General features: G+C 53.7%; 7 protein-coding genes across 7 annotated transcripts; 4 read left to right on the forward strand and 3 right to left on the reverse strand.

Annotated features, from left to right (window-relative positions):
- Nucleotides 1-78: 78 nt before the first annotated feature.
- Nucleotides 79-2,077, reverse strand: NCS57_01157500 (MFS domain-containing protein; the record flags this gene model as incomplete). Its single annotated transcript, XM_053061285.1, has 12 exons — nucleotides 79-350; nucleotides 406-493; nucleotides 539-602; nucleotides 652-839; nucleotides 889-1,089; nucleotides 1,138-1,189; nucleotides 1,243-1,386; nucleotides 1,440-1,511; nucleotides 1,561-1,628; nucleotides 1,679-1,781; nucleotides 1,838-1,906; nucleotides 1,962-2,077. The coding sequence occupies 12 exons, from the start codon at nucleotides 2,075-2,077 to the stop codon at nucleotides 79-81; spliced, it is 1,437 nt and encodes a 478-aa protein (XP_052909671.1).
- An 847-nt stretch (nucleotides 2,078-2,924) lies between these two features.
- NCS57_01157600 (Cysteine--tRNA ligase) lies at nucleotides 2,925-5,433 on the reverse strand (the record flags this gene model as incomplete). The annotated part of the gene is made up of 3 exons (XM_053061286.1): nucleotides 2,925-3,950; nucleotides 4,004-5,149; nucleotides 5,203-5,433. 3 exons carry the CDS (start codon nucleotides 5,431-5,433, stop codon nucleotides 2,925-2,927), a joined length of 2,403 nt encoding a protein of 800 aa, XP_052909672.1.
- Nucleotides 5,434-5,940: 507 nt separating this feature from the next.
- Nucleotides 5,941-7,521, forward strand: NCS57_01157700 (TRNA (adenine(58)-N(1))-methyltransferase catalytic subunit TRM61; the record flags this gene model as incomplete). The annotated part of the gene is made up of 1 exon (XM_053061287.1): nucleotides 5,941-7,521. The coding sequence occupies exon 1, from the start codon at nucleotides 6,019-6,021 to the stop codon at nucleotides 7,519-7,521; it is 1,503 nt and encodes a 500-aa protein (XP_052909673.1). The 5' UTR covers nucleotides 5,941-6,018.
- An 886-nt stretch (nucleotides 7,522-8,407) lies between these two features.
- On the forward strand, nucleotides 8,408-9,082 carry NCS57_01157800 (Sm domain-containing protein; the record flags this gene model as incomplete). Its single annotated transcript, XM_053061288.1, has 1 exon — nucleotides 8,408-9,082. One exon carries the CDS (start codon nucleotides 8,408-8,410, stop codon nucleotides 9,080-9,082), a length of 675 nt encoding a protein of 224 aa, XP_052909674.1.
- A 320-nt stretch (nucleotides 9,083-9,402) lies between these two features.
- On the forward strand, nucleotides 9,403-9,957 carry NCS57_01157900 (Small nuclear ribonucleoprotein Sm D3; the record flags this gene model as incomplete). Its single annotated transcript, XM_053061289.1, has 3 exons — nucleotides 9,403-9,537; nucleotides 9,600-9,660; nucleotides 9,722-9,957. Exons 1-3 carry the CDS (start codon nucleotides 9,490-9,492, stop codon nucleotides 9,955-9,957), a joined length of 345 nt encoding a protein of 114 aa, XP_052909675.1. The 5' UTR covers nucleotides 9,403-9,489.
- Nucleotides 9,958-10,274: 317 nt separating this feature from the next.
- On the reverse strand, nucleotides 10,275-12,215 carry NCS57_01158000 (uncharacterized protein; the record flags this gene model as incomplete). Its single annotated transcript, XM_053061290.1, has 1 exon — nucleotides 10,275-12,215. Exon 1 carries the CDS (start codon nucleotides 12,198-12,200, stop codon nucleotides 10,275-10,277), a length of 1,926 nt encoding a protein of 641 aa, XP_052909676.1. The 5' UTR covers nucleotides 12,201-12,215.
- A 548-nt stretch (nucleotides 12,216-12,763) lies between these two features.
- Nucleotides 12,764-13,813, forward strand: NCS57_01158100 (uncharacterized protein; the record flags this gene model as incomplete). The annotated part of the gene is made up of 1 exon (XM_053061291.1): nucleotides 12,764-13,813. The coding sequence occupies one exon, from the start codon at nucleotides 12,764-12,766 to the stop codon at nucleotides 13,811-13,813; it is 1,050 nt and encodes a 349-aa protein (XP_052909677.1).
- Nucleotides 13,814-13,882: the final 69 nt, after the last annotated feature.

Here is a 13,882-nt window from a genome sequence, read left to right on the forward strand (position 1 = left end):
ACCCAACAATAATCGCCATAAGTCCTTTCATCAGCTAATTCACAACTCCCAAGGTGACTCTCACCCACGAGGACTCTATCAAGGGCTGTACTTCAACCCCCCACGACCAATTCGTCGACCATTGAGGAAATAGTACTGCAAGTTGGCAACAACAGACGCAACCAAACCAACAGACACAATCGCCACAATCGCAGTCCAACCAGTCTCATACAAGGGTGCATCCTTTTGCTGGAACAGCTGACTTCCGATGATTCCGGATGCGTTGGCCGACATGATGAGGATGGCCATGGTGATGGAGCGTTCGCCTGCGGTTCCGGCGTTGAGGGCCATCCAGGAGCCGTTGAGAGGGTCTGAGATGACTGTTAGTCTTGATTCTGAGAGGTTGGTTCTCGGGTTTGGACTCACGCCATTGCCAGCCGAAGCTGAGGGTGCAAGTCAGGAGAGCGAATCTCTTGTGTCCGTCGGTTGACTTGATGAGAAGACGATCTCCGATCTGCTCAAGTTAGACAAGCCCAATTCCTATAGGGAGCCAACATACCGCAAAGGCCCAGAAAATAAAAATGCCAAGCGTCACCAGGGGACCACGCATCCGAAGCTTGTCACTATCACCAGTTAGCTCTTATCTCTCTACAAACATAGTCATCAACGTACCCTAGGTAACCCCAAAGAAGATTGCTAATGATGAGGATCCAACCACCAATGGAGACCAGAGCGTTGGACTTGAGTCTCTCATATCCGAAAGACCTGACAAGAGTAGGCGAGTAAGAGCCCATAGTGCTGGCTGGCGCAAGACCCGCGATGGTGAGAATGACGTGAGGAATGAGTTTCCAGTTGGTCAACTGCACAAATTAGATACCATAAGTTCAACAGGATATGAAATGTACGTACCACATTCTTGAACTCTTGCTTTGTGATCTGAGGCTTGACGTGGATCTTGGACGGGTCGTCAAGCAAGATTCTCTTGGTAAGGATGCGCGCCTCATCTTCTGTGAAGAGACGGATCTTGAGGAGAGAGACGGGGTTGTGGGTGGTATCTGGGAAGAGGGATAGGAAGATGAGTCCCGTAAGGATGGTGAAAATGCCCTCGAGCTGTTCTTGTTAGTTGATGCTACCGATGATGAATGGGCTAAGACTTACAATAAACAGCCATTGCCAACCCGCAAGCCCGGCAATGCCTCTCATATGCAGACTAGTATCTTGGATCAGCGAGTCATCTACAGAGATGAAACTTTTTTTACTTACATGCCATACGCGATGAGGCCAGAAGAAGCCGAAGCAATCATGTTACCGAGAAAGTACCAAGAGAATCGCTTGCTAGTCTCATCCTTCTTGTACCATCGAGTGATAGTGTACAGACCAGCAGGGATAAAACCAGCCTCGCAGAGACTGCCCATGTAAAGTCAGCACCGCACTCGAAGAAATGGAGCGAAATAACTTACCCAAGGAGAAGCCGAGTCGAGAGAAACGCGGCGAGTCCCTTCTGAAAAGCCTGAAATGTGGCGACGAGGCCCCTGGAGGAGAGTCAAGATAGTGGCAAGAGTCTGGGAAAAGGGTACTCACCATGCCAAAATCTGGGAGCCGATCCACTTGGATGGTCCAAGACGGTAGAGAATAATGTTGCTGGGAATCTGGAAACGTTAGAAGACAAGATGGAGGCACGGGGTCGAAGAGAACTGACTTCTAGAAGAACGATCCCCAGGGATAGGAGTTGCTGGCCCACGTTGAACTGGTTCTGTGTAATGCCCACATCCTCAAAGAAGAAGTCTGTAAGCGCATTTCCACTGTGGTCAAGTTAGCAGTTTGTCTGATGAACCAGTAGTTGATCAAGCCAACGTACATGTTTCCTCGGTCTAGCTGAAGGGCAAAGAATCCAAGGATCAGAAGTGGCATGACTGTTCGATCGATCCTAGCAGGCAACATATATTAGCAAAGGAGAAATGGTCGATTGACAAGAGTCTTACTTTCGGACCAGTCTCTTCTCCTCTTCCTCAGTCCAGTCAACCTCAATAGCGTCGACATCGCTATTACTGCCACTGTTCTGGTTGCTGACCGCAGCCTCATCAATATATTTCTCCATCTTTGGCAAATAACTGATTCTGCAAAAGCTGACAAGAGATATCCTGGATGATGAGCATGATCTTCGAGGGACATCTCCCTCTTCTTATCCCCAAGGACCATCGCCCACATCGCGACGACCCGCGGAACCCTCGACGAGCTAGTCCCCGTTCGCGAATGGTGTCGCGGGACAAGTTTGCAGAGTTCGGGGGTTTGTGGAGTATATGCCATCTAGTCTTGCAGTCACGCAATCGACAAGTGCCAGCAGAGCAAACCCCGGCCTTCACATTCCCATCGCGTCCCATTCGTGAACCACGTTGGGATATATCTCCTAGCGTGATGCTGCACTGTCATGTAAGCGCCTGGGCAAATCTTGCGGCAGTCTTGCACAATAGTCTAGACTGCCGTTGGACTCAGGATAGCTTCACCGTCTGCCCGGTACTAGACCCTCGCTACACCATTCGAAGCGATTGAGCAAACCCAATCTGGATTTCAGCTTTAGATTCAGAGACGTAGTTGTCTAAAGTTGATCTGTCACCTTGTCTTGACTTGTCTTGACCTGTTTGAACCCGCGCTGATTCCTCAGCCTCTGTACTGTCCCATGTTTCCTAATCGCAGGGTTTACATCACGACATTGGCATGAGACTCGTAACTCCTCGGGATTGCGAGCTCGACTCTTGTCATGTTAATCGTGCCGACATCCGAGCTGAAAATGTGATAACCCAGAGTAAAAAATCGTGCTCAATTCGGCCTAACCCCACGAAGTGGAAGTCATCGTCAGTCAATTGCTCATGCCCTCAGTCGCTTTTCTTGTCTCTAAACTCCTCCTTGTATCTACACCAGCATCACGCCTGTAATTGATCTTAAATCTACAGAAGGCCCTTGGCCTTGAGATCGTCGTGCGCTTTCTTCTGTCGATCCCACTGCTTCTTCAATCCCTTTAGTTGACTCTTGGGCACATCGCTTCCGTCCTTCATCTTTGTCGGCAATCCTTGCTCGTCCCAAGCGCTGTACCTCTCATCGCCCTTGAACATCTCCTCGGGCGGCACCTTGGCCTTTTCTCGGGCCTCAAGCTCGGCCTTCTCCCGAGCGAGACGGGCCTCTTCCTTCTTTCGAGCCTTCTCGGCAGCTTGGGCGGCCTTCTCTTCACGAGCGGCAATTAGCTCAGCGGCAGGGACGAACTTGATCAAAGAAGCCTGGTTGTCGGGCCGATCATCCAGGTAGACACCCAGGTTGGTGAGATCCTCGTCACGGATGCGATCTGTCAGAGAAAGAATCGCCTTCTTGGTCTCGGGAGATTGGCTGGAGACGATTCGGCGGAGCTCATCTCGAAGCTTGGACACGGCGCGAAGGTAGGGCAGTGCCAGTTGCTCAGGGTCTCGCGAGCCACTTGAAGCGATCGACTCAAACTCGGCGGTGGGATCCTGCTCGAGCAGTGCAGAGATAGCCTCGCTCTCCAGGGACAGGTCGGATACGTCCGACTTGACCTTGGCAAAGGCCTCTGCGTAGGGCTGCACGGCCGTCTTGGGCTCGACGTCAGCAGCAATGACTGTCGCCCAGCCAAGACCGTCATATGGAGCTGTCGCGTTGGCGTCAAGACCAAAGATGCCAACAACCTTGGTGATCCATCGAGCAATCGTCTCGAGAGCTGCGAGATCAGCGTCCTTGTTGTCCCTCAAGTGAACGTTGGCTGTGTTGACCAGCTTGAGAATGACAGACATGGCTCTCGGTGTGTCGAAAGAGTTGGTCAGAGCAGCCTCAAACTCCTGCTTCGCTTGCTCAAGCTCAGCTAGGAGGCCCTCAGTTGGCTTGGCATCCTCGTTGATAGACAGCGACTTGACACCGCTCGAGATACCAGCCTCGGCGAGAAGCGCCTTGACATTGATGAAGAAGTTCTGTATGCGTTAGTAGAGACTCGACAATACAGCACAGTACAGTGTAAACTCACGCTAATAGTAGACTCCCAGTTGTCAGCCTGCAATCGCATATCGGGCGAAATCTCGACACCGTCGTTCCATCGACCCATCAGGAAGACGATTCGCATGCCTCGGGGAGAGTAATTCGTAGCCAGCGCATCCTGAATAGTCTGGAAGTTCTTCAAGGACTTGGACATCTTGGAACCAGAGATGGACAAGTGACCCATGTGGAGGAAGTAGTTGACCCAGGTGTGCTCTCCCTTGCCGTGCTCGCAGAAGTAGGCCTCACTTTGGGCCAGCTCATTGTCGTGGTGAGGGAACGCGAGATCAATACCACCAGAGTGGATATCCATCTGAGCGCCCAGAACATCAGAGGCCATGACTGAGCACTCAATGTGCCATCCAGGGCGACCATTTCCCCAAGGGCTGGGCCAGTAAGGCTCACCGGCCTTGGACTTCTTCCACAGGGCAAAATCGCCTGGGTTCTTCTTCCCACCGAGGTTCTTGGAGAGCGATCCCTCACCCTCCTCCTGAAGAGACTTGTCGTTTCGGTTGTCGGGCCGCAATCGCGCATAGGTGTTACCAGCCTTCTCAAATGCGGAAATGTCAAAGTAGACAGATCCCTCGGCCTCATATGCGAATCCCTTGTCAACAATTCTCTCGACGAACTTGGCGATCTGGGGAACGTATTCGGTGACACGGGTGATGACGTCGGGTCTGAGAACGTTCAACGCATCCATATCCTCCATGAAGAGAGCCTCCATGCTCTGGGTAAGATCGGTGAACATGGTCTGATCGCTGGTGTCGATAGTCTCCTTGTAGAGGGAGTCGAGGTAGGGAAGGAGGATTTCGTCGGCGCCAGGGAAGATCTCGCCTCCATTGATGGCATCGGCAGCGGCTGTCATGTTGCTGAGGTGCATCTTGACCTTGGCCTCGTCGTCTCCAGGCTTGCCCTCTCCAGAGATGGTTCCTCCAGCAAGCACTCCTCCATATCCGGCCTCCCTCCGCTGGGCATAGTTGGTCGCATCGAGGTCCTCTCCATCGTTGAGGAGCAGAGGCAGGCTGCTCTTGGCGTATGCGCGGAAGGCGGCGAGGGCAAGCTCCCGGAGTTCGTCCTTGGAGTAGGTCTTGTTCTTCTCGAGTTCAAGCAAACGTTGTCGTCGAGCCTTGATGATGATCTAACTGCGGTTTAGACAAAGTCGCAAGTCCCTCAGCAGCCCCTCATCCATACCTTGTCGTCAATGTCGGTAATGTTCATGACAAAGTTGACCTCGAAGCCAAAGTAGTGCTGCAGAATACGGCGGATAATGTCGGTCGACACATAGTTGCGCGCGTGACCCAGATGGCTCTTGTCATACACAGTCGGACCGCAAGCGTACCAGGCAACCTTGCCCTTCTCAATGGGGACAAAGGGAACTGGAGCGCCCGGGTTGAGCGAGTTGTAGAGCTTCAGCGACTCCATGGTGGTGGTGCTGAAGCTTGGGCGGGACGAATACGATCGATGGAGGGGTCGAAATCGGGACAATGGAGGGGAGATTCTTGCCAGGGAACGAAGGCGAAATATATTCATCCAGACGCTAAAAGGAGAAGGAGAAGCGAAAGGAAGTAGAAGAGCCGGAAGGGAAAGGGGGTATCGTGAGAGAAGAGAAGAGGATGGGAGGACAAGTATCAAATATCGAAGTATCGAATCGGCTTGAGTCACCAGGAACGAACGAGTCAAAGGGAGAGAAAGACGCCATCAATCAAATTTCGAGGACCCCTCCTCCTCTGGCCTGAGCTACAGGGGATAGCACCTCACCTACAGGGATGGAGCGCTCTGGAACCCATAGTGGCATCCCCCGCCAAGCACCATTGTGCAGCCTCGCCAATAGTCCACTTTAGCGCATTGACTCAGTGCCCCTCACTGAGTTTATAGTGGGGCAGTTATGATTGTTTTCAGCCTCGCGCCGTCCATCTCAAAATATTTTCTTGCCTTGTCGCAGCTAAGATCCTCTCTTTGACATATCAAATTAATACCACAGCCACGCACGAGGCTGCAATCGCGACAATGGCACAGCCCTCGCCCTTCCTCGAACCAGGAAATGTCACAAGTCCTGGAAACCTCGCAATCATCTTGCTCTCTCGCGACAACCTTCAGCCCATCACCCTCGAGCAGTCAACAGGAGCTGTCGATGGCTACCTTGAAGGCGCAACATTGAACACTCGCTTCGGGTCGTTTCCTCACTCAACGCTGCTAAATATCCCTTGGGGATCCCAAGTTCGCGCCTCGGCCGTTGATACTGGCTCAAGAGGACGCAAGCGACGCCGAGAAGCCACAGACGAGGACACACCGACGACAACTGGCCCGGACGACGATGTCACGGATGTAAAGTCCAAGCAGGTCAAGAAGGCAGTAACTGCCTCCAGTGGCTTCATTCATATCTTGCGACCAACTCCCGAGCTTTGGACGAGCAGTCTGCCCCACCGAACCCAGGTTGTGTACACACCGGACTACAGCTATATCCTGCAACGAATTCGAGCGGTGCCTGGTACTCGCATCATTGAGGCGGGAGCCGGGAGTGGTAGCTTCACGCATGCGTCTGCGAGAGCCGTGTACAATGGCTACCCGAAGGATGAGGACGACGTGAGGGGCAAGGTCTTCAGCTTTGAGTACCACGAGCCACGGTATAACAAAATGCAGGAGGAGATTCACAATCACAAATTGGATGGGATTGTCAAGATTTCACATCGCGACGTCTATAACGAAGGATTCCTCGTCGACGGCAAGTCTCCCCGCGCCAACGCCGTCTTCCTCGACCTACCAGCTCCATGGGAAGCCCTCCACCACCTCTCACGGCAGAGACCCGACAAGGCAAGCAAGGACGGAGATGCCGAAACACCAGAATGGGTTTCACCTCTGGACCCTAAGAAATCCGTCCACATCTGCACGTTCTCTCCCTGCATAGAGCAAGTCACACGGACGATAGAGGAGCTCAGACTCCTGGGTTGGACCGACATCGACATGGTTGAAATCTCACATCGACGATTCAACGTGGTCCGTGAGCGCATCGGAGCGAATCTCCCCAACGAGAGAGGCAACATCCTGGCTCCTGCGGACGTGACGGAGGCGGTAGAGAGACTCAAGGAAATCAACCGCAAGACCAAGGAATTCCACAAGGCGCAGCTTCAGGCAGCAAATGGCGATGGAGACTCGTCGGCCATGGACGTCGACACGCCGGCACCGGCACCCAAGTCCAACGGGCAGCAGGAGGATTCGAAGCCGTGGATGCACGGCAAACTCTACCACCGGCCCGAGACGGATCTCAAAACCCACACGTCTTACCTCACGTTTGCGGTGCTGCCGCGCGAATGGACCGAGGAGGATGAGGCGGCGGCATGGGAGAAGTTCCCCTGCGGAAAGGAGGGCGGAGTCATCGGTAGCCTCAACAAGCAGGCTCGGAAGCAGCAGACGAGAGAGAAGCTGGCGGCCAAGAAGAAGCGCAAGCAAGGAAATGATACCCAAGCAGCAGCGGCAGCGGGAGATACGGAGGACAAGGCAGAGACACAATAATACTTCTCGAGAGCGGATTGCTTATCGGTACCACTTCTTGTTCGACCCAAGTGATCCTTTTGCTGTCATCCCAATCAGTCATCGCCAACGCAAAGAGTGTGACTGTGATTGTCTATCACGCAGTTTCGTTTTACGGACCTACGGATTGTCTGTCTTGTAAGCGCCCTGGTTACACGGCTCTCCTATCAATACAGTACCCCAACATCCACCTCACTCCAACTCGCATCAGTGGAACGCGCAGTCTCGTCTTAGAAGGCCGCAACGCCAAATGCCAAATCGAGGCAACCTACGAGGCGGCCTCAGCCCACAGGCGTCGCCAAATCAGGGCCCTCGCAGGCCTTCCCCAACCCTTCAATTGGGTAGTCAGCTGCAAGGACACCTGTTCGACGTTGTCATGTCGGGCTTCGATGGGCTCCTCAAAATTTCCTCAGCCAACTGGTGTTGCCAGTGCATGGGTCAGCCTGCCCGCGCGCTGGGTGGCCGGCAACCGAGCCCCCAATCATGGGAAACCCGCCGCTGATGGTTCGACCATGATGGCGTTCCTGGACACACGAGAGGCTGCCTTGTGTGCCTCGAGTTGCATGCGGGCTTCCTCGGCGGCGCTAGGGGGGGGGTTCCGACAGTGAGGCTGTCGGCTTGTAATAGGGCCATCCAATGCCTTTAGGTTGTAAATCCTCCCTTCCCGTCGCTGAGCTGCAGTTGTTTTGATGCAGGCTCCCATTGTGCTGAGGCTCGATGGGCACCCCCGCGGGCTTATATCTCAACAGCGCATCCTCGCTCGCGTGTGCGCCTGCTGCTGCTGCTCGCCACATTTCTCCGTCATCCTGCTATTTACCAGGGAAACAATTAATTGCCCGAGGCCAGTTGTACCGTACCTGAACTGACCATGAATGAGGCGAACGAACCTAGGCGACGTCGGCGGCATAGAATCGATGCGCCCCAAGCCCAAGCAGTCACAGCATTGAAACCTCCGGCCACGGGCGCATTTAGAGGCACCCCAACGACTCAATGGTCCGAATGGGTTCTTCATGCCTCTGCATCGTACTACTACCGAGCGCGTTACATCTCCTACGATGAGATGTTGAGGGTGATACCCGACGGCAGAAACTCGATCGTCTCGGACAATGTCGGCGGGCACATCCACTACCAGTTCATGGGCTTGAACGACGCAATGATGCGCAATAACTACACCACACCAACACAGACTCCAGAACTGTCGACGTGCTCAGGGACGACGCCCACGACCGCTGAGCCCTCGCCGTTCCAACCACTTCCGAGGATCCAGTACAAGGAGCGCGACTACATCTCAGGGCCGCCCGCTATTGAAGACGACCGCAAGATGCTGATGAGCGGCGCGCTATTACCGCCCAAGCCTGACACCACGTACGGCAAAGCGCTCGTGGCGTCGAAACCAAGAATATCAAGACGCAAGCACCAACAGCAGCATCATCATCAACAACAACCTGCCGTGCCAAAGAAGAAGGAGAGGAAGAAGTTGGAGGTGGACAAGAGGCAGATGAATTCGAATGTCAAGGTGAGCAAGTGGCTAGATTCCTTGTGAAGCGAGTAGTAGTGCTCTGGATATGTATGTTCTTGTAGTGTATTATTGGTCGGGGAGTGGGATTTCATTTGGCGATTTTGTTTGATTATACAGTTACAATTCACATTGGAAGTTATACCCAGGGTCAATAACATGGAATATCTGCTCTACACCTGAAGCTGTCACGAAGTATGCCCAACTAGTGAGACTGTTAGGCACTGTGCGCCTCCCAAAAGTCACGCACTTTTGTACAGTGCCAGAACCATCAAAGTTGACGCAACACTCAGTTTCGGCACGGATCAACATTTCCCCACCTACCACTCCCTCACCACCAAGCCTCGCCAATTTTCACGATATCCCAAGCTCCAGCTCAGCCTCGGCCTCCTCAGCTACACGAAACTCGAACGAAACCACACCCCACCGCAACCATGACGTCCACAATTGGCATCCCCATCAAGCTTCTCAACGAGGCACAGGTCCGTACACCCTTTGCGCAACTCTTATCCAGAATCTAGTGAAGCTAATCTATTTGGTACAGGGCCACATCGTTACTCTCGAAATCACCTCTGGCCAGACCTACCGCGGCAAGCTCCTCGATGGTACGCGCTATATACCCTCCTTCCGAACAATCTAATAGAACTACCGCTAATATGCGCACAGCCGAGGACAACATGAACGTCCAGCTCAAGGACATCACCGTCACCGCCCGCGACGGCCGCGTCTCCCACCTCGACCAGGTCTACATCCGGGGCTCCCACGTGCGCTTCTTCATCGTCCCCGACATGCTCCGCAACGCGCCCATGTTCCGCAGCCGAAACGTCCGCGGCCGCGGTGTTGGTCTTGCCCGAGGTCGCGCGACCGTCAGCCGTGCGCGCGCAGGCGGTCGAGGACGGTAGACGACGTTTAAATGGGGTATACACCAGCGGCGCGCGGCGGTGGCATGTGCTTGGCGTTCAGGTTATTTGGGTTCTCTTTTGCAAAACGAACAATGGGCTGTGGAAGTCAAGGCAGGCTCAGGTGCGATACCAGTCTAGAAGGAGGACATGCAATGGGAGAGAGAGCCTGGTTCTTGGGATAAACCCCAAGGTAGAGTGGTTGTCGAGATTCAGTAGATAACAAAAAAGAAGGCGTCCGTTACGCCTGGTATCTCGCCACCATCTATCAGCACATATGCTCATGCCTTTCACTTGCTTTTTATAATGTACACGATCTACTACTTCATGCGGTCAAGGGCGTCTGATGCCTTTGTTACAAGATGCCGAACCTCGTTCAGCACCTTGGTCGCCTCATCGTCATCTGTCCGCGTGTGTTTCTCCTCCCCGTTAAGCACGTCGGCAACACTCTCTTCAGCAGCTCGTACAGCCTTACGGCCCTCCTCACGGACCTCACCCTCCCAGAATGTTCGCGCCGCATCCCACTTCTTCTGCAGCCGACTCATACTCCACATGAAACCCAACGCTGCGACAGCACCTGCTTCGTAGATGGTTGAAGAAAAGGAAGAGACATAGAGGAGAGCGGCGAGTGAAGTGGTGAGTCCTGATGTACCCAGGGACTGCATGACGAGCTTCTGTGCCAGGGCCTGAAGCGCTGGGATGGTCTCGTTTTGGAGATACTTGCGGGTAAAGGCAATATGACCGGGCCATTTAGGGAGGGCTGGGCGAGGTGTTGTCACCGGAACCAAAGGCTCAAGCTCCCCAGAACCGAGGCGCTTCAGCTGAGGCTCTGGGCTGGGCGCATCCTGAACTGAGGGCGGCTGAGGGTATTGCTGTGTGTTCTTTGCAGCCTCTGCAATCTGACCAGTCAGGTAGACAAGTTCCTGCTCTGCTGTCGGTAGGAACCGCTGGCTCAGCATCTCGTTTGTGAGCATGGCCACATCGTCAACCCGCCAGAAGAGCTGCCACCATCCCAGCTTCCGCCATCGCTGGCCCGTAAATGCGAGATCAAGCTCGTCCTGCAGTTCTGTATGTGCCTTTTGTGCCCATGCTGAAAGCCCCTTGTTCAGGTTGGGTGAGAGGGCCAGCGTCTTCTTCGCGTGGGCCTTGATGTGAATGTCCTTGATCTGATTGTGGTTTTCCTCCTTGCATCTCGCCCAAACACTCTCCAGGATCGATGTGATGAGCCGTCGGACTGCGGGTTTTGTAGTTTCCTCTGAAGAGGTGACGCCCGACTTGAGCCAAGTGGCCAGGGCGGGGAAATTGCTGCTTGTCCATAACCGCTCATATTCCATAGCATTTTTTGTGCTCTGCCGGAAGAGCGTCATGCCCTTTTCTGCGCTGGCGAGATCGACTGTCTCGAAGGGAGCCTCAAACTGAGTGCGGTCGATGCCCTTCAAGTTCACGGCCCTCATAACCGCTTCCTCCTCCTCCAGGAACGGCAACCTTGTCACATTGACCGCCCCCTTCATACCGTCCCCGATCAGAAGAGCTCTGTGAACTGGTGTGGTTACCGGTGTTGACCGATTTTCGGCTGAAGCAATATCAACCGTGGGAACAAGCACATCCTCCACAATCTTGATCCTCGCGACATAGTCATCTCCTTGGGGGTACGGGATGATTGTCTCCATGAAAAGTAGTTCGAGATTGAAGTTGTTCCAGTCGGCAGAAGAGACATTGATCTCGCTGAGCAGGTTCGTCTTGCTGACGGAGAGAATTCCTTGCTCCTCCGCGGTCGGCCTGATGCGCACAATGAGGGGCTTCTTCGGGTCGTGATCCCTCAATTGGCGCTCCCATTCTTGTTCATCCTTCAAGGGGTCCGTCACTAGCAGCCTTAATACGTTCTTTGCCGTCTCTCCAGCGTTGGAGCCAGGTCCCAGCCCAAGAATTGCAACCCTCACCACTTCCTGGCCAGGAGCTTGCCGCAAGCCCTGGAGAGCCAATTGCATTCGCGAAGGGTTCACGAGGAGCGGACCGAGTTTCTGCATATCGAGGAGGTGCTGCTCAAGCTCGGCGCGCGGGTTTCCAACGTTTTCAGAGGTCGAGACGGTCGAATTGAAGCGGGCATCGCGGCGAGGTCGTGGGCGCATCCGGCCGGCCGAGGTGACGGAGCAGAAGGGGCATATCGAGGCGCCCGGGGGCCTCGATGGCCGTGTCAAGGCGCCGAGGCTCCCCAGGCGGGGGAGACGGGCCCTTTGTGAAGTCATTTGTGGATGAATGGCGATGAGGGTTGCTGGAGCTGGAGCTCGGCGAGGAAGCTCCGATCTCAAATCCGGCACGGCAAAACCCGGAGCTCCGAGAATAAGGTGCGTGGGACAAGGAAACGCCTCCCATTCTTTCAGCCAGACTGAAATAACAAAAGTACATGAATCTCACTCATTTTTCTTTTAATTTAGGGATTTCGGTCTTGAAAATTCTCTTGTTCATTTGCTAGTCCTTAATGTGTTAAACATCGACCTCATGGCTCCTGGTGGCGGAGTCGCCTGTGGGAGCTGATGATTTCAGTCCAGGTATCAGATCCTCCAAGGCTGAGTTGAACTTTCAGCTTCCAGTCACCGAGATGCCAGGCTTGTATTAACCCCATGCTTGAATGTGTGTTCCCAACCAGTCACATGCACGTGAATAACCAGGATACTGCTTCGAGGATTGCTTGGCGGCCCTTGTAGGCTGACTTGATGAGTGAGTAACGATGGAAGGTCGATTTCTCATCATCAACACTCAAACTTGTTAACTTCTTGTCTCGAAGCTGTTTCCGTGAAAATCTACTCAAATGTCGGATATCAGAGCAGAGATACGAGATGCCTCGCACAAGAATGTAGAACTCCTCCGTCTCCTCGCCGAGACGAGCCATGCCAGCTCTTCTCTCACTCAACAACAGAAGATTGTGCCGGATCTCGAAAATCAACTAGCACAATCCGACAAGAAACTCCATGACCTGGATCAAGAGCGACTAGCCAACCTCCAGACACACAAGAAGTATCGCGATAGCCATTTCAGAAAGTTTCTCATCACAGCCAGCGGCAAGAAGGAGTGGTTTGCCGGCATGGCAGACAAAGAGGAACAAGATTACTTTGAGACGCTGCAGCAAGCGCAGCAAGCCCAAGAACACAACTCATCACTCAAAGCCCAACTAGCTCAGGCACAAAATACGTTGGCGAGTGCCCAAAGCCTCGTTCAAAGGCATCGAGGCGTGCAACGACAACTCGACGAATTATACGATGACATCTTTTCAGGTCCAACGCCAGAGTTTCCTGAGGAAGATGAGAAGGAGCAAGAAAGCAACAACGCGTTAGCAGCGTACTTTACGACACAGGCGAAACTCGAGGCACACAGCAAGGCGGTGGAGCTACAGGAGCAGGCAGCGCAGACGATGGTGGTGGCTCTTCAGCACATGGACAAAGCTTTCATCGCTCACAGGACGTCCGGCACTCTCATGGAACGCCGGGCTCTACACCAAGCGAAAGACGACATTCAGCAGACTAAGAGGACGATAGACCAATTATCGAAGCTAGGTCTGGATAATGGAGTGCTTTCCAGGTTCAACACTGAGCCTCTTATCAGACAACTAAACTCGGCCCTTGGCGACGTCTGGGGGAGAATCGATATCAAGCACAGCTGCGAGGAGGCAGCCCGTTGTGCTTCGATCCTCGACGATGCGTTGAGCTGTGCCAGAGTGAAGAGAGCCAGTGTGGAACGGGAATTAAAGGAGAGGGAGTTTGAAATGGAGGAGGCAAGAAAGGGATTACAAAAGGTTCGGGAAGGCATTTTTGAGAGGGTCATGAACGAAGACATGATGCGGTGTCCGTGGGATGCGCCCTGAGTTTGCTGGTTGCGACAGTGAGTTTGATGAAGCATTGGAGCCATTTGTGCTCTCGATCTATCGGATACC

The sequence above is a fragment of the Fusarium keratoplasticum genome, chromosome 9 (genome assembly GCF_025433545.1).
Source record: "Fusarium keratoplasticum isolate Fu6.1 chromosome 9, whole genome shotgun sequence".
In the NCBI taxonomy this organism is placed as follows: Eukaryota; Fungi; Ascomycota; class Sordariomycetes; order Hypocreales; family Nectriaceae; genus Fusarium; species Fusarium keratoplasticum.